The 20,018-nt window shown below is 33.7% G+C and overlaps 1 protein-coding gene across 3 annotated transcripts in view; it reads left to right on the forward strand.

The window, feature by feature from the left end:
- LRBA (LPS responsive beige-like anchor protein) overlaps positions 1-20,018 on the forward strand; it is a 767,265-nt gene that overhangs the window by 415,469 nt on the left and 331,778 nt on the right. For all 3 annotated transcript variants that reach the window (XM_023227472.2, XM_023227477.2, XM_023227478.2), the window contains 3 exons: positions 8,086-8,210; positions 16,366-16,512; positions 19,020-19,156. In XM_023227472.2, the coding sequence (XP_023083240.1) occupies positions 8,086-8,210; positions 16,366-16,512; positions 19,020-19,156 (409 nt within the window). The remainder of the gene's footprint in view (positions 1-8,085; positions 8,211-16,365; positions 16,513-19,019; positions 19,157-20,018) is intronic.

The raw sequence follows: 20,018 nt of genomic DNA on the forward strand, positions 1-20,018 counted from the left end.
GTTAACTATACAAGGCCTTTTGAAATCTGGTTTTAAACCTGTGTTTTTCACCTTGGCTTTTGCCATCCTGAGACTGTCTAGCTGTGATTTCTTACCAAAACTTCCTTAAATTACAGTGCCCTTTTATGTTTCCATGCCTTTATCCATGCTATTTCTTGGCTTGTAGTGCCTTTTCCATTTTGTTCAGCAGACTCCTGTTTATCATTTAAGTTTCTGTTTAAAAGTCATCAGTTTACTCTTTGATCAAGTATTTATTAAGTGATTGTTTTGTAACAGTTACTTTGCTTGGTCAGTGAATTACGCATAAACCCTTGTCTTCATGGAACTTACGAAACAGATCCTCATTTAAATCTTAATGAAATCCTCAGTCCTCTCAGGCAGGGTTAATTAGTACTTTGATCATAGCTATAATAGTAACAAATCAGATGTTCAAGAGGAAATGCTATGTAGTGAAAAGCTCATTGGCTTAGACGTCAATAGACATTATTATTTATTACCAATGGGTAAAACTTACTTTCGTCACCTTTAAAATGAGAATAGCAGTATTTAATCATGGCAGGGTTATTGAGGCTTGGTAGTACTGTATATAGCAGAGAACAGTGTGTAGCACAGAGTAACCTAAAGTAATACAGTCTATTTTAATTTGTTATTTTTTATATTGCATAATTTCCTTGTCCCCATTGTCCTATGTGGGCTGAGCCCAGCATCATTCATTTGTGTGTACCACAATTTGGTACAAATTGTGGCACTCAACAAGTGTTTGGTGAATTTTTTTACATTAGGTATTTGGGGACAGTATAATAGATTTGTCTAAATAGTGAGACTGAGGTGAGCTTTAAGGCTTCTGGTTCTTTTGTTAGAGCTTTAACTGGTAGTATAACACCAGATTTTGATAGTCTCATAACTTTACTCAATCCCTGGTAAAAATTCTAAGTGAAGAAAGAAATGGTCAACAGGCTAACAACAGACAGGAAAAGCTCGGGATCATTTCTTGAATAATTAACTTGGTTGAAAAATTATATTTTTGCAAAATATCCAAACTAATAATTAATTGAAGGTGGGTATCTAGATGGCTTTAAAAAAAAATACAGACGTATATTGAATAGTGACACGCAGAAATTCCTAACTATGTAAAATTTGATTTTATGTAATTAAATAAATTATAGATACTCCAGCATGTCAATGTAACATAAAATCTTCATGTCAAGCCTCAATAAAGAAAGAATTCTGCTTTAGTGTATGTCTTCTCTGCTAGAATCCACACAATTGAAGGGTTTTTGTTTTTATTTGTCCTTTTCATTAAGACAGCATAATGCATAGATCAACTGCACTTGATTTATAATTGGTACTTTGTAAACAGAGATTTTAGTTAATTTTCTTTTTATCTTCATGAAGGCACCATAGATTTCAGTTTGTGAGATAAAGCATTCTCTTATATTGTATGAGACCCTATAGTACCTGAACATTATTTCACTAAGATTTATACAGAATGTGAAACCTTTCTAGAACTTAAGTGCTTTTATCTTCAAGCTGACAGTGCACTGAAAATGTTTACTGCTTTTTACGGGTTACCATTTATTTAAGTTATAACTAATGTCTACCATGAATTTTTAATCTAAAAATATGGAAATAGAAGCTAGTCAGATATAGGAGTTTAAAAAAACAGGCAGCGTGAAAATTTAAGAAAAAAATATGAAGTGCTAAAATTTTCTAGGATTTGGAACTTTAGCTAGAAGAATTTATTACTGACTTCTGTTGAGGTTATCCAGATTTATCAGGTATTGCCAAAGGAAAGTGGGCCAGATTGAAAATGAGAAAATCTTCTAATATGATTGTGTTATGACAGGTTTTCTGTTTAAAACTCATATACTTTTATTGACTTTTATTTAAGTTACATTAAAATGTCACTAAAACCAGGGAGATGATAAACATGCATACATTTGACTAATTAAATAATAGGTGCCAGTTCATTTAGGTTATAGAATAATTGGGATACTTACCTAGCTACCACTGATTTCAATAATTAACATTGTTCTGGAAACTTCTGTGCTTTAATACAGCAATGTCCAGAAAGTTAACAACTTTTATATAGCGACGTAAACGTAATGGCTTTAGTTAAATAAATGTTAATATTTCTCTTATGTACTTAATTATTTTAGTCTTTTTATTGAATTTTGCTTGTGTTTTGACAACCAAGCCTCTTCCTAATATGACCACTTTTTCCTACGTCAGGGAAATACTGACTGTGAAACTGCGACTGATAGTGTCTGAAGGCCTTTGTTATGTTTCCTGTTCCCAAGTTTAGATTTAACTTTGGGATTCCAGAGAAGGAAAGGAGCCTGAGCATTGAACTGTGGGGCAGGGGAGCTGGGGGATATGTGGGTAAAGTGAGTGTTCTCCTAGCACTTGGGCTGTGGCATTTAGTAATTAATGTACAATGAGCGTTGCATAACTCCAGGGCATGTTATTTACAAAAATTTTGATGTGAAAAGTGCCCCCTGGAGTTGTGCACCTTAATAGCCATGTTGTAGAGCTCTGTTCTGTTACACTTCCTTTTCTGAATTCTTATTATTTGTTTTTGCATCTGCCTTTTCCATGAGATCGGGGACAACATTGTAATAATCCTTGTATTCCCACAGCTGGCTCAGGTAAATAATAAATAACTGTTATTAAAAAATATATTGGTATTTTATTAGAATGTTTGGCCATTCATATCATGTTAACTGGCTAATTGGGTTTCAAAAGATCTAAACTTTACAGTTACTTTTTTTTGGAGATAGGTTCTCCCTCTGTCAGCCAGGCTGGAGTTCAGTGTCATCATCTTAGCTCGCAGCAACCTCCAACTTCTGAGCTCAAGAAATCTTCCCACCTTAGCCTCCCAAGAAGCTAGAACTACAGGCATGCACCACCATACCTGTCTAATTTTTTTTTTTTTTTTTTTTTTTTTTTTTTTTTTTTTTTTTTTTTTTAGCCAGGGTCTTCCTATATTGCCCAGGCTGGTCTCAAACTCCTGGCCTCAAGCAATTTTCCTTTCTTAGCCTCCCTGAGTTCTAGGATTATAAGCATTAGCCACACTGCCCAGCCTAAAATTCTTACAATTAACATGAGAAAAACAATAATCAGATTTGTATAGTTGTGTCATTTAACTATTAGAGGAAACATGTGAATCGTACCTTAGTTGTTGATTTTGTTTTAATACTTCTGCTTCTTCCAGATGATTCTCATTTGTTTAATTCTTATTCATTTGTTCTACCTGATCAAATCAGTAACCATAATGGGCCTAGGAAATAGAAAAAATAGCCTATCTATTGATATTTGGGTTATATTTCTTTCTGAAAATTTAATAATCTATCAAATTCTGTTCTTGTAGAACATAAAACATATGTTCTATGTATTAAAATGGCATTGCCAGCCAAGCTCAGTGGCTTGTACCTGTAATCCCATATACTCAGGTGACTCAAGGAGGAGGATCATTTGAGGCCAAGAGTTCGAAACCAGCCTGGGCAACATAGCAAGATCCCATCTCTAAGAAAATTAAAAAGAAATAGCCAGATATGGTGGTGTGCATCTGTAGTCTCAGTTACTGGGGAGGATGAGGCAGGAGGCTCTTTTGAGCCCAGTGAGCTTTGTTCCCTGATTGGGCCACTGCATTCCAGCCTGGGTGACAGAGACTCTACTATCTCAAAAAAACAAAAACAAAAAAAAACCTGTGACATTGCTTTATATTATTTTATGTAGATTATAGTGATGTATTAAAGGTGTGTGTATACAAACACATAACATGAAAGTTTTTTAAAAAGTAGAAACATAATTAGATGACGTATACTTAGAAAAGTCCAATAGACTTATCTGGTAATTTTAACTTCAGTCTCTGAAATTAGACCAAAGAATGAAAAAACTAAATTAAAAAAAATTTAGAAAGATTATAGTATTTAACTTCAGTGCCATCCATAACTTTTTAAAGACTTATGTTGTACCAAAGACTTTAGTACCTGGAGATTGTGTCCTAAGAGGAACCCTAAGTAGGGCGTCTTTGTAGAGAAGATCTTATGTCTTCTGAAGGAAATAGTATTTCCAGATCTAACACTTAGGCTAACCCCTTTCCTTTGAATATTTTGAGGATCTTAGTGGAAATGGATATGAGTGAAGTTTGTGAAAGGGCATTGTGTAGTATTAATATAACTTTTGGGGATAGATACAGGTATATAAAGGTATAAGTATATAATGTGATCTAGATATGTACTTATAAGGTCCCAGAATAAATGATTTCTCATCTTATCCATGCTTATATTTGGTCAACAATCTGTTTCTGAATACATGAAGTCTTTTAAATTTTGCTGGTCATACCATGGTGATAACTACAAAAATGTCTAATCTTTTAATTACTTTATAACCTCTTGGGAAGAGGGTTGGATTACTATGCTAATCAATAAATTCGCCAATTTTGTATCCTCTTTCCCCTAGATGAGGCTTTTGAGGAAGGGACGGGGTAGGGAACAGTATTTCTTAAATGAGAGTGAAGAAAGTAAGTTGAAGACCAAAACCTACACATTCTCGTTTATAATACTGTTTTAAAAATGACAAAGTCTGCCTCATTTTTGTGTGTGTGTGGTAGAGCATTATACTGAGAGTATATGTTGTTGGAGGGAGCAGACTTAGGGAAACAAAACATTGTACTTTAGACCCAGATTTGTTACTATGTAAATGACTTTAAACATGCTAGTAATGAACCTCATCTCAAATAAGTGGGTGTATGGCCTTTTCTCCAAAAACGTGTATTACCTTCACGATCTGAAATTGGATGATAAATGCTATTTTCTCAGATGAGACTAATAGCTAACTGTTTGATTATAAGTACATAACATGAGAACTTTGTATCCTATATCACCTGGAGCAGTGCTTTATATGAAGAGACTCTCAAAAAATATATTGAAATTGTTGGTGCTTTGAAACCATTTTTATAATTCTTTCTAGATCTGTGATCTGAACTAAGTGATATTTGCTTTGTCTTCAGATTGTTTTTAGTTGTGTTGTAACTGGATTGTGTTGGAAAAAGTAGTCCTTAAGTGACATAGCTTCAGGAGATTGTAAATATTAACATGCTGAGGTATTACAGAGTCTTTTATTCTATTTGGACCTTTTTAAAGTATTTTAAAAAATGATTGATAGAATAGGCTGGGTGCAGTGCCTCAAGCCTGTAATCCTAACACTTTGGTAGGCCGAGGTGGGTGGATCATGAGGTCAGGAGATTGACACCATCTTGGCTAACACGGTGAAACTCTGTCTCTATTAAAAACACAAAAAATTAGCTGGGCGTGATGGCAGGCGCCTGTAGTCCCAGCTACTCGGAAGGCTGAGGCAGGAGAATGGTGTGAACCTGGCAGGCGGAGCTTGCAGTGAGTCGAGATCACGCCACCACAGTCCAGCCTGAGTGACAGAGCGAGACTCCGTCTCAAAAAACAAACAAACAAACAAACAAACAAAAAAAAAAGAAAAAAAATTGATAGAATATATTTGAAGACAGTATGTGTGCGCGCGCACACACACACACACACACACATATATATATATAGTTAGCAGAAATGAAACTTAACTTTCATTTCTATTTGAACAAATTCTCACTTCCCTGATGTATTGGTATTTTTGTTTTAGCCAAACGTCACCATTTTGACCATTTTTTGTTAGTGTCAAGGTATAAAAATAAATATCGTTTTTCTCCTCCTAATTTTGGTTATTTTTCCTATAGATATTATCTTTGAGTTACTTGATAATTTGTGAATAATTTTATAATTCCTTTGGTTTTTCTGCTGTGTGATAAAAGTTATTGTGCATAAGCTTAATAGCCATTGAATTTGACTTCACTATGGTGCATTATAGGAGAATCTATTGTTACCTAATTTAGTCATAATTTTATCATAGCAGCTTAACATCTCTTATAATTTTAATTGTTATCAAGAAGAATGATATCATTTAATTTGACTCAAAATGTAGAAGGATGGATGAATGACAAATTAATAATTTACTACCTTTGCATAATACTGAAGCATAGCGTATTAGAAGGATTGATGGCAGAAAAGGTTAACAAATTTAAACAGCTTTCATTAGCTTTACATCGTCATATGTTTGTGGTGCTGACTGAAATGGGCTTTGTAGGAGATCTCAGTCTAGGGAACTAATTACTTGTGCCGATTGCCACACTGATGAATAGAACCTCATTGTATCATTCCCCTGAAGACGAGGAGCAGCCAGTGATTCACGACTGCATCCTGGCTGATATTTGATAATAATTTTCACAGATAAATGTAGGTAGGCAGAATGATGAAGTGCCTATCCAAGCTCCATGACTATCAAAGCCCTACACATAGCCATCTGTGTACTACTGCCTTTTTCCTTCTCACCTAAGGAGAATTTCATTTTATTAATTGAATTAAAACAACTGTTGTCTTTTGATTGTGTGTATATTTTGTGGTTATTTATTTATTTTTAAATAATATCGTGGTTTTATTTCAAATTTAGACAGAATAATGAATAAGTATACAATAATAGCTTTTTAATTTTTCCTTTTTGAGAACTGTGATTCTTATACTTTTTTTGTATTACATTTTGATTACATTATATCTCCTTCTCCTGACCAAAATCAACCAAGGAAATATTTGACGTTCTTATCCCTTCAGCATTTTCAGAGATCAGTCTCTACTGTTTTAAAAAAATTTTCTTTAAATAATGTACTGTTTATTTATGCTTTTTATTAATACAAGATGCTTTTTAATTGATAAAAGTATTTATTTAAAAACCTATTTTGAATTTTTAAAGATAACATCTTTAAAACATCAAATAAAGGTAACTTTTACTTGGGTATTTTGGGACTGTCAGTTGATCAAGACTACTAATTTGTCAAAGCTGACAGATGCAATTTTATTAGCTCATGAAATATAAGTAAGATTGTATTTTGTATTAGTCATTCCTGAAGAAGTTTTGATTATGAATAATTTTTTAATTTAATTATTGAAACTTACAGGTGTTCAGGCTGTATATCTTTATTGAATTAATATATTCTACAGAGATTTTTTCTTACTGTAACTGAAAAAACTGCAGTATTTTCATTATAAAATATTTTTCCAGCATGGTAGATCATGATTAGTTAACAAGAGAGGAAACTGACATTTATATATTGCCATATAAAATGTCTATGTAATAGGGAAAAATACAGAATTTGAAATGAGCAAACCTTTTTTTAAAAAATACATTTCCAAAAGTATGCTTTTGATATAGCAATTATTGCACATCATATAGCATGTAGTTTTTAATTAAATATAAAAACAGAGTACATAAAACAGAAATCCAATCTGATTTGCTTGAAAATAGATTGCTATTTCACTCCACAGGAATGGTTTATTTAAAAACAGTAAATGGAAAAGAAATGCATTTTCTTGTGTTGTTCTAAGCCTCAGGGGCTAAATGTAATGAATATTTTAAGAGATTATTTTAATTAAATTCCTGCACATCTAAACAGAGTAATATTTTATTATCACATACATAACCATGTAACTGAGATATTCATTAAAGTTAACACTTTCCGGACCAAGAATTCATGGTATGATTTACTGACCTTGTGCAAAAAGGCACAAATTAGGAAGAAAAATGAAGGGGGACGGACTTTGATTAATATAGGTAATGCTATACCATATTTATAATAGCCTTTTCCCTATTCTGGTTTATAAATGCAGCTACAGAGAAAGGTGCCCTGCTGAGGCTGAAATGAGGCTGAAATCAGAGCACATGCCACTAGAGTGTGGGGAAACTGATCACACTGTCAGCAATTCATTTCAAAATGATGTATTTAGTGCTCATTTCACCTTCCAAGAAAAGGAAAAGGAGTTCCTTAGACTAGAAGGTGATATTGTTATTTTCAAGGACATACCTAAGTTAAAGATTGCAGAAAGGGGAGTGTGAGATGGAGGGAGAATTAAGTGGAAGGAGAGGGAAAAAAAGGCAGAGCAAACAAGGAGAGCTTTATGCAGAAATTCAGTGCTACCACGCTGTTTGATAATTGCTAACATATGTGGCTTCTCTGTTTCATTGTAGTCGTCCTCGTGAGTTCTGGCGCCTTGACTACTGGGAAGATGACTTGCGGCGCCGGCGACGATTTGTGCGTAACCCTCTAGGATCGACACATCCTGAAGCGACACTAAAAACAGCCGTGGAACATGGTCAGTGTATAAACCATTCCTTGCCAATAGCAGCAGGTACAGGACTTGGTAATGAAGAGCATAACTTCATTATTACAAGGCACTGTAAAATGGTCCAACACCACATTTCATGGTTATTCATACCAGAAAGAGAAGTTAAATTTTTATAGTTACTATAGAGTCCTATTAAATTATGGTGTCAAATATATTTATTTATTACGTTACACGTACAAAACTTACTTAACATAGACCCTTTGTTTCAGAGTACAAAGATTAAATATGTCTCCTTTTAAGCGACACGTTCAGCTTTGAGTAAACGAATCTAGGAGGCATGCCTTAAATCCATGAATATCAGGAAGACAGCATTTTCAAACCAGATAAATTTCTAGGTTCTGTTGTGTATACATGGTTTTCTCCCAGTCATGGTATTTTAGCATGAGATCATGAAGTGAGAAAGATAATAATAAATGTCCAAGTGCCTAGATACTTTCTGAGCCTTGATATGTAGATGGTTATGATACATGGCTCATGGAAAAAGAGAATAAACATTATTTTCATATGTTCCTATTCTGTATTATTTTGTTATCAGAGCTTAACAAAACATTTTTCCTTTTTTGTTACAATGCATATGACTATGATTCAGTTTAGGTAAAAGTCTGATAAGTAAATTTGAAAAAGTGAAAAGGTCCTTTGGATTTGATAGTATATATTTTTATCATAAAATTTCACTTATTTTATGATTTTTGAAAGTCAGTTAAGATATATTGGTTAAGGGGGAAATGCTTCTCCCCATGTTAAAATTATTCTGATTTTGTAAAATGTAAATTGGTTTTTAATAAGATCAGAAATACTTTTAATTTTCCTTTTTCAGGGTATTTTTTTTTGACATGCAGCAGCTTGTGGTTAAATGGAAATATGTAGTATACAAAATAAATGTTAATTTATATTCAATAAGGATATTACGAATTTAGATTAAAAATCTGTAATCTTAGGTTTGGCCTCAGTCAGGCAGCTTAACCTCTTGCACTTAGCCTTAAAGAGCCATTTCTAGAAGAAAATGTCCACAATATGTCATCAGATACAACATCAAATGTGACATCAGTCCTTTAAAATAAATGATCATACAGAGAATAGTCAATAACAAAGTGATCTAAAAGCAATAATAGTCTCATGGCTCTACATCTTCAACTACAGGAGGTGGAGAAAGAGAAATAAAATGTAGACTTAATTAGGCCACTTTTGCTTTTAGAGTTCATGTAGGTTTTGGGTGGTGATAACAGATTTCAGAGGTTTTTTTTTTTCTTTTTTTGTTTTTTTTTTTTGGGATTTCTGGTTTTGTTTGGTTAATGATGCTTACATTGAGAAAGTGAACTTTTGTTTTGTAATTTTCTATTGCCATGTCCACTTAAAATTTGAAATTTAATTATTTTTCTGTCTTCTAAACCATCATTTACAGTAATTTGTGAGTTCTGAGATCTATACATGGCCATATGTTTTCATGAAAACATTTTCCTTTTATATCTGGAAGGGGATGATTTGTTTTGTAAAATTGCACATAGACTATTAACCTTTTATCCTTAGATATCAATAATTTAATTTAAAATTTGTGGTATAGATTTAATACAGAATTTATTAAAATATATTCTTATCAAAAATAGTACATTTAACCGTTTTGAAGAATTACAGGATTCCTAAGAATGAATAAATTTTAATTGTTGAACTTTTAAAATAATATTGTTTTGTCAGCTTTTTTTAATGCTAAGCATCTGCAATAATGTTTGACAAAAAAAGAATTCATTAACATGTTTTAACTATCATCTAAGACTCTTGACTTGTATAGAAGCAGATTTCACTCTGACTACTCTTGATAGTAATTGAAAGGTTAATCCAGTGTTAATTAATTATCTGTTTTATTGTGCATTTTTAAATTGAGAGAGAACAGCAAAGGTAAGCATTGAGTAAAATTTTATAGTAATTTTATAATTATTGTCACACTCCAAAGCATTAAAAACAAAACTTGGGTTTGAAATATATGTTTAAAAATCTGAATGTGTAGGAGATTCTTCAGTTGTCTTACAATTTCAGGGATATATCATATTTAATATAACATTTTTTGAAAAAAATACTAATTCTAATCCTACTTAATGTTTATTTAATTTTAAATAATAAAGAAATAAATTCAGCACACAGATTGTATTATGGTATTGTTTGATGTCAGCATAATTTATGCTAATATATTCTGTAAACAAAGAGCTTAATTTTTTACTGGTTTATTAAATATTTTATAGTGACATTCAATTTTAATTTGGTGTCTAAAAATTTTAGAGTATTAAAGGAGCTAATCAAAATAAACTAATTAAGAATTAAGTATGCAAAACAAAATTGTTAATGTGATCAAAAAGCCGTTGAAATTACAGACTTTAACATGGATAAATACCATGCTTCAATGTTGAATTTAAATGTTTAAAATAGATATTAATGAGCGTAGTATGTCAGTCTTATATTTTTATGACTCCTCACTTTTATTTATAATTTAACTGAGGAGATAGGACATTTTAAAAATGCAGAATCTTCGAACACCACGAACTGCATTATCATTATCAAAGGAAGATGTCTAAATAGATGTGCCATTGGAGATCAGTTATGTATTTTAGTAGTAAGAGCCATCTTTTTTATAGATTGATTTGATTTGAAGGAAAGCCTCTAGTGTAAAGGTGGCAGAGTAAATACCTGAAGAGTGATGTTCTCTGTTTGGGCGATCAATACCAGCCCCATGACTCTACTTCTGGCTACCTTCTAGTTAAAAACAAATTTTTTAATTCTGACAATTTAATTGCCCTTCCCAAGTTCACATTAACTTGCTTGGGGAAAAAAGCTTTAGGTAATTTTTCAAGCAGAGACCCTCCAAAGTGGTTATTTATAAAAGTCATGTTGTAATGGGAGATTTCTTTAACTTTGCAGAAACTGAGTCATATTTTTAAATTAAAATTAATACTTCCTCTTATGATTAAATATTCTTTATGGAAATTAGCAGCTCAAGCAAAGCTGGGCATTTTATTCTTGAGGGCATTTTCTTCCATTTTATAGTTTTAAAATTTATTAGAAATTAGTAGCAATGATTTGTAACATTTTCCTAATGGCAGAGCCCAGGTTAGCAGTTATTTATTATCAGAGCATTTTAGATGTAGAAGGAACCTAAGGCTAACATCTAGTCTAACTTTATTCTTTACAGATAAGGAAACTGAGGAAACAAAGGGCCAGTATGATTTTTGGTAGATAAAGGACTAAAAAGCCCAGGTTAACGGACTGAAACCCAGATTTTCATCAGTGTGCTGTGCTGTCCTCTAAAATTCATTATTAAATATAATGGGAATTTTATATTCAAATTAAAGCCATGTAAAAAGTGTTTTAAATGATAGAAAGATTGGTTTTAATTCAGGTGCTAAAACAGTTTAGCAGAGAATCCTATTGCATTCAAGACATTTTTATTTTGTAGAGAATGTGCTTTGTAATAGAAATATATAAGGAGAATTTAACATCATTTTAAAAGTATCTTGTAAGCATATGGAATGATACAAGTAACTCATTTGGTTTTCTAGGGATGACAGATCATGTAAAGATCTTAAATCACGCCATTGTCTCATAATTTCAATAATGCCAGATGCTGTTGCTTCCTTTTTAGGATCAACATATACTAGCTTCTTCATCTAAAATTTTGGGTAACCCATGATTATTACAAGATGCACCTGGCTTATTCTCCTAATTATCCTTTGTAGTTTCATGAATTTTTCTGGAGCCAATTTACTTGAGTTGGAATGCTATGGACATGGCATAAACTATAGAGGGGAATCAATTAGTTTAGAACAATAGTTGATTATAAGATATTCTTTATGTGTCCTGTTCAGAATATTGTTATGGTGTGTGCTTCACATCACACTAAGTAGATACCCATTTTTATTTTATGTATGTTCGAAGACACTCTGTTATTCCAATAGTAGTCTTTTTAAAAAAAATGGCTAATTCATAAAGTATAAACTTCTTTTACTTTAATATAGACTATTGATGATTCCAGTTCACTTGCTCAGTAGATGTTAAAAAGGATTTTTATCAAAGGTGGAACAGTTTTGTGTGTTTTTGCTCTTTTTATATTTTAATTCTATTTAACTTGTTTTGTATTGGATAGATAAATCAACTCATGTCCAGAGTTAGCTCTGAAGAACTTGAATTTTACATTTTGAGGACCAGCCTCTCTCTCTTAGGCCTTTCATTGTTCTTAGCCTCAGTGAATCAAATCATTTTTAAAGATAGCATTTCTGACAGATTTCTCCAATTTTATGTAACAATTGCAGTTTAAGTATTAAGTTAGGATAAATATTAAACTAGAATAAAAGGTGAAATTAAACCAGAATAAAAGGCATTTCTTAATAATGATATGAAAAATTTAAACAGCGATCATGTTAGTAACAATTTTATTAGCCAGAAATATCTGAATTGAGCTTTAAAATGGAACCCAAAGTATATTCTGACTTCATCCAGTTAAATTTTAGACTAGTGTAGAATATACTCCCAGAAGATATCAAAATACTTGTTTATAATGGTTGGTTGAGAATAAGGCAAATGAAAGTTAAAAATATACTTTTCCCCAGCACATATAAACATGATAATAATCCTTTATTTTATGCTTGGAAAAGTTTTGTTCTAATTTTTTTTTAAAGTTCTTTAGCAGAAAGCTATTAGACCACTGAGAATTGAACACCAGCGCATGTGGTGCATATTAGAGTACTGTTGGTAATTTTACTGCTGCTAACTTAAAATCCTCAAGGGGGAGTTAATTACAGGAAAACCATTCTAAATATCAGTAAGCTGCATATTTTCCATGACAAGAGGTTTTTCAGTGGAGCTTGAACAATTCCAGAATCAGCTTGTAAAAATAAGTAAATAAATAAATTAAAGTGGGTGTGTGTATGCATACAGTACAACTATAGTATGTAAAAGTTTTAATGAAACTTTAATTCACAAGTTGCCTTACTGTGTTTTAATACAGGCAGCATGATTAGAACATATTTAAAAAATTTTTAATTGCAATTGGAAGGGATAATTATATTTCTCATGGTCATTTAAATGAATGTGAATTTATTTTTTGAGCTATTTTAAACCATTACATACTGCCACTGGGGACTCTCATTTTTTTGTAAATGTTTGCAGATTAAAGAGGTTTCTTCTTCTTTCACATAAGCTTGGTGTACTTTAGGACATGTATGGCAATAATCAGAGGAAGTAATGAGCAGGGTGTTTAGTTGTTTCTGATGTGTTTGGCATGTTCATCAATTTTAGATTTGGAAATGAATATTTTTTGTTCTTGATTATTATTCTGATTTAACCTTTTAAAATTCACTATGAGAAACATAAGAATTAGTAAACAAATTTATATGCACATTCATATTTGAACTGTGGTTGTTTTGTTTTCTTTCTTTTTCTTTCATCTAAGAGCTAATATGGCATAGTGGTTAAGAGCCCAGATTCTGGCACCGTGCTGCCTGTTTTTAAATCCTGACTCTAATTGTCAAAAGCCATGTTAACTTAAGCAAATTACGTAACCTCTCTGAGCCTGCTTTCTTATCTTAAAATTAGAAATAAGCAGGAGGTTTATGAGAATTAAATGAGTTAACTATGTATTTTTAACACTCCCTGGCTCATGCAAAATGGTATGTAATATTAGCCTTATTATTAATATTTCTGCTTTGAAGAAGGAATTATAAATCCAAGAAATAAAAAGAATGTGGTATACTGTTTCTACACCAAAATCTAACCGGCAAATAATAATTTATTATAATTTACTTTATAAAAACATTTAGAAGATGGTGCTTCATTTGCATTTTTCAGTGGCCAATATATTTTTAATAAAATTGATAGCAAATTGCAAAAGATCTTGCTTAGCCGCAGGGCAGTGTTTCTGATTTTAGAGTAAGGAACTATAAATACTTGAAATGTAAGTGATTTTAGAACATAGTTCTGTTTTTCTAAAAATTATTGGTTAATTTTAAGTATATTTCTTTTTAGCATTTAAAAACAATAGGCCAGGTGAGATGACTCATGCCTGTAATCCCAGCAACTTTGAGAGGCTGAGGTGGTAGGATTGCTTGAGCTCAGTAGTTCAAGATCAGCCTGGGCAACATGGGAAGACCTCATCTCTACAAAAAGTTAAATTAAAAAATTAGCTGGGCATGGTGGCAAGCACCTGTGGTCCCAGCCACTTGGGAGGCTAAGCTGGGAGGTTTGCTTGAGCCTAGGAGGTAGAGGCTGCAGTAAGCTGTTACTGTGCTTTTGCACTCCAGCCTGGGTGATAGAGCAGGATCCTGTCTTGAAAAAATTAAATAAAAAATAAATATAGCCACTTTAATTAGATACATTAAAGTAATCTTTTCAAACATATGTCCAGCTCATCATATGTGTGTAGCTTACAATGCAGCCTGTGGGTATGAAAGATTTTATTTACCCATAAAGTGTATTTAAAGGTAAATATAGAAAGCTCCTTCCCATGACTTCTTATTAAATAGAAAACTCCTATGTTTAAGTAGCACTATCCCTAAGTATTGTATTTAAATGGTATACATGGTGAATTCACAATAAATATGAGAAAAAAACTTTTACCTTTAACTTTATCTGTAAATGTACTTACCAAACCCTAAGAATCTTTGATCTGCCAAATCAAAGTTTATTTGGAATAAATTATATATATATATATATATGTCATGTTACTGCAAATTGACTGCTTTATTCTTTTTAGGGTTTGGGCCTTATGCCTAGGTAGAAGCTGCAGTGGAGGAAAAACAAAAACAAAAACAAACAAGCAAACAAAAAAACAAACCCCCCCCCCCAAAAACCCTAGCCATACGATTTTCATATCAAAAGCTGCAGCCTGGGTAGATCAGGTGTTTTACCTCTGGGATTTATCTAGCTGGAAGCCAGGAGGGTCAGGTGAAGATTCTTAACTTTCTCTTATATGACACTATTCCAAAAAACAAGATTAGGAAAAGATACACATATGAAGTTTTACAAATCACAGTTCAAAAGTTAGCATCTGCCTTCCTGCTTGTCTTAAGGAGAAAGCTGCTCAAAACAACAGGAGGTGCCCTGGAAGGATGTGGGTTTTGAATCAGTTTTGAATTTCAGGGTTTTCCACTTTCAGTTGTGTCTCTGCTCTCCTTTCGGATCCCATTGTTGAGTGTAGGTGCTCCTCAGGGCTGCTTCTTCTCTCTCTAGATGTGGTGTTCTCTTTTCCTCTGTCCGCCTGCAGTTGCTGCCTTGTGGTAGTGCCTGAGTCTGGTACTGCTGCTCTCCACAGGCTGCTGCAGTTCAGGCCGCATGAGGCCCCTTCCCCACATGCCTCTCATCCCGGGCTCTCTGTTATGTTTGCCCCTGGGGTGCCTTAGCCCTTTAGTTTAAACATGCAGAGGAGGTAATGTTTGAGCTTTCACTTAGTTTCCACACCGCCTTGCTCCTGGATATTTGTATAAGGGACGAAAGGGCGGAGGAGTGAGTGTACGTGTGAACATGTGGATGAGGGTAATGTGAAGGAAGGAAGGAGGGAGGGTGGATAAAGAAGGGATTGCAGCTTTGAGAAGCTGCTGTAGTCTTACTAGTGTCAGATATGGCTTCAGTATCTGGGTCTAAATCCTCACTGGCTTGTGAATGTCTCTTAGTTTTAACCCTTTTAAATTCTGGATTCTCCTCCACAGCCACTCCTCAACCATTCCAAAATGTTTGTCAGTATAACATTATTTGGGGGAATGAATCAGTCCTTATTTTTTGGTGTTAAATATTGTTTCCAAAACTGGGTTTTGATTGTTCCTATTAATGAATTTTCAAAAAAAAAAGTACTGCTTTTGAACCCACTCCTGCCCTAACTATAAGTAAATAAATGGTTTGGTGAGCAGTGCAGGGGTCAGATTTAATGGGATTAGGGTGCTTGTTTAGGGTAACATTAGACTAGGTTGGGGGATCAGGTTTGTCAAATCAAGCATGTGTGCCATCCCAATCACTTTCTCCACTGTGGCTGACTCTGTGTATAAAAGATTGACCATCTTTGGCCACCTACCCTTACCTAAGCCCCTACCCCTCTGCCAAAGTGCTCTTCCCAGAACTGATGGACAGCTTTGTTTCCTTTTCATTTCAGCCACAGATGAAGATATCCTTGCTAAAGGAAAACAGTCCATCAAGAGTCAGGCTTTAGGAAATCAGAACTCAGAAAACGAGATCCTCCTGGAAGGCGATGATGATACTCTGTCATCCGTGGATGAGAAAGATTTAGAGAATCTTACTGGTAAATTTGTTGGTTGTGCAGATATTTCAGCTACCTCTGGGACAATAAGCATGTAATTACTTACTTTTTCAGCTGTGACCACTAGCACTACCAAGCTTATACCCACAATTGCATTAATTGGTTATTTCAAACACTACCCCCTTATCTTCTATAGTTTCTCTTTTATTTTTCTATTCTGTTCAGTCTTCTTACTCTCCTCATTTTTTTCTTTTATGAATAATTTTCACTGAAAAAGAAAAAAGTTGAAAAGCAGCAACAAAAGAACAAAATTGCTTCACCTATCCCGTAGGAGTTACCAAATCTCTGTAAATTAGCACTATAGGTAAAATTCTGCCAGGTTTTTTTTTTTTTTTTGGGGGGGGTAAATAAATCTTGGAGGGAGAGAAGCTATTTGCTTTGATATACAGGTCTTAGTGAACATGCTGTATATGCATGTAACTCTCTCAAATCAATTCTGAGAATGCCATGGCTTTTCACAACATTCACATATTTTGCCTGATGTAGGAATTTTGATTTGCACTCTGCAGATTCTCAGTTTTACATCCCTTATGGGAAAAATTCTCTTGTTTAGCCAGAAATTTTATTCATTCATTAAATGGCTTTTTTACTTTAATACCTGTGGCTGTGTCCCTCAAGGAAGAAAGTCTGAAAGGTTCTATAATTTCAATAGGTGAAAATCACAGTTTTCCATTTTGATAATTTTAAGAGAAAAGGCATTAAAAATCTTGCATTTGGTGACATATCTGCAACCTGTGCTACTATGCCACTTGGTAATGAAAAGCAAAAAGAGAAGATGGTATCTTCTCTGATAACTGTAAACCTCTTTGTAAAGTAAAATAAAATTAATTGGTGCGAGTGCAGAGTAAGGTAGATACTGCTATTCTGTAGTCTTTTCCTTCACATCCATTTACCCATTTCTTCCTTTATTTTGCTTCTATTCTTGCTGCTGGTAATATATTCATACAGTAATAGAGGTGAAAGGGGAGTTTAATTATATAATCTTGACAATGGCAATAGGATTAAGAAGTAATCCACACTAATAAAGTGGTGTGGGTTAGAAATGAAGTGGAAATTGTCAGGGGTCTTCTGTAGGACCTAGGCTGCCCTAGCTCCTGCAGCTGTCTGCTTACCCTATAATTGAATGTCTGAGAGTGATTGAAAAAATGTTATTTCTTCTCAGTATTACATGCTAATGTACAGAGGGCAAAAGGAGACAGCAAAAGAACACATAGCTTCTTATTTCATCCATTTATAAGGATGAGCTTTGGGAAATCATGGCTGTTCTGCAGCTATCTGCTGCCCATCTGCAAACACAATGTATTTGTACATTGGGAATAGAGGGCAAAACCTGCTCTGATCTCCGCAGAGCATCCCTTCTATTGTCCTACTGGCACACATTAAGATTGATGTGAGATTAAGCACTATCACCCGTCTAACAATCGATGGAAATGTCAATTCATCTGAATTTTGAAACACTTATTCACCCATTGATTACCTGAATAGGCGCACCTTGTTTATAGGCACTATGTTAATTCAGAACTATAAGTGCCAGTCTTCTCTTATGCTGTTTTCTTCCCCTATAGGATTTATACCATGAGGAATTGACAATGGAATTTTAAATTCTTTCTACATTGATCTCTCTCTCTCTCTATGTGTGTGTGTGTGTGTGTGTGTGTGTGTGTATATCATTTTTAGTTCATATTTTATATTTAGCTCTAATATACATTATGCTGTTATATCTGTAGTGAATCTATTGTTTTCAGTAGCAGTCTGATTTGTCTCTTTGATAAGCCCTGTGGAGATTTGATTATTCCAATAAAAATTCATTCACTTGGAAACCCACCCTCCAGCTGTTTACTCCCAGAGTCCCTGAACTACACTAATATTAGATTTGGAAGCATTGAACAATACTTAACAGTGGAAAGGAAGACTTAGAAAAGAAGTATTTTTACCAGTCATTGATGGAGTAAAGTTGTTATGGAAGAGGTTTTGTGTCAAGCTGGCATAAAATCTGTATCAGAAAATATGGTTTAACATTTCCCACTTCATTAATAAGCTAGTGATCCTTTTGTAGTTGTGCCCCTACCATACTGCAAGCTAACTCCTGGCCTTGGAAGCCTATTGAGGCTTCTTTGCTCCTGGTTGTTGTTCGTGTTGTTAGATAGCCTGAGGCCTGTTTTCTAAATGGAATGTGGATGGACTTATTTAGGTAGAGCCACTTCTTACCTAGAGATTAGACCAAAGCTTTGCGGACTCCCTGTAAAATAATTGCATCCTAGTTTACTGTTATCATTAACCTCCTGTTATAGATCTTCTAGTATGAGAATCCTGACTTTGCATTTTCAGAGGAAGATTTGGGGTGGACAGAATATTTAACTGTAGAAGTAGTTGGCAGGCAGTTCAGTACTAGAAGTGAGAATGAAAAGATTAAATACAATTTCTGGTCAAATTTGATTTTTTGAAAAATGTCATTCCAACTTGTGTGGCTTGTCTTTTCCTTTTGGCAGGTCCTGTTAGCCTGAGCACACCAGCTCAGCTTGTGGCCCCCTCGGTTGTAGTAAAGGGCACTCTTTCTGTCACCTCCTCCGAACTCTATTTTGAGGTGGATGAAGAGGATCCTAACTTCAAAAAAATCGACCCCAAGGTGAGAAGATGAGGGGGTTTCATTTTTTCTTATGATGGGATGGTGGGTGCTGTTGGATAGGATTGGGATTGGTAAATCTGACAGGCTTAGTTTGAATTTCTTCTAAATTGCCTTGGCTTATATGCAATGTCATTATCTTCTTTAGTTTATGATTCTCTACCAGTTAGTAAGATTATTGAAGTTCATTTAGATTCAAAAACAAATTCTACTTAATGGCATTTATCATTAGCTCTTTGTGAAGAGGGGAAGGAACCTCAGGGAACATTGTCTATAAATATATTTTGCCTCAAAGGGTCAAGGGTGAATTAAGATACAAAATTCAGTGAGATTGAGAGTGGAATTATTTTTTTTAGCCTTTATGTTTCCTGGATATGATGTCAGTATATCACTCTCCTTGCTTTGTCCCCATGACTTACTACTCTGTCGTGCATGCAAGCATGTTTTGTGTGTATGAGATACCTCTGTTTCCCATTACCTATAGTAGATTTTACAAGGCACTGCACAATTTTCTATTCTTAAATGAAAATGTAATTTCCCCTTTAAAATGTATTTCTCATTACTTTTCAGACCCTAGCAACTTTGTTTTTACTAAGAAACATTTGTAGCACAGTCATAAAAACCAAAATTAGGTTTATTTCAAGAAAAAGAATGGTATAATTTGCTCTGAGAGGAAACAGTTTCTTTTAAAAATGAGCAAAATAAGCAACCTATAGAAAAAGATGGCTTAAAAAGTGGAATAATTTATTTTGCAGGCTGATAGCATGTGTGTATGTACATGTACATACCTACACATATTTTGAGTTTATTGGTAGAAGGTTCTTTGATTTTGTAATCATGTGAATTATTAAATCTGAATGATTTA

This window comes from Piliocolobus tephrosceles, chromosome 3, assembly GCF_002776525.5.
Source record: "Piliocolobus tephrosceles isolate RC106 chromosome 3, ASM277652v3, whole genome shotgun sequence".
Taxonomy (NCBI): Eukaryota; Metazoa; Chordata; class Mammalia; order Primates; family Cercopithecidae; genus Piliocolobus; species Piliocolobus tephrosceles.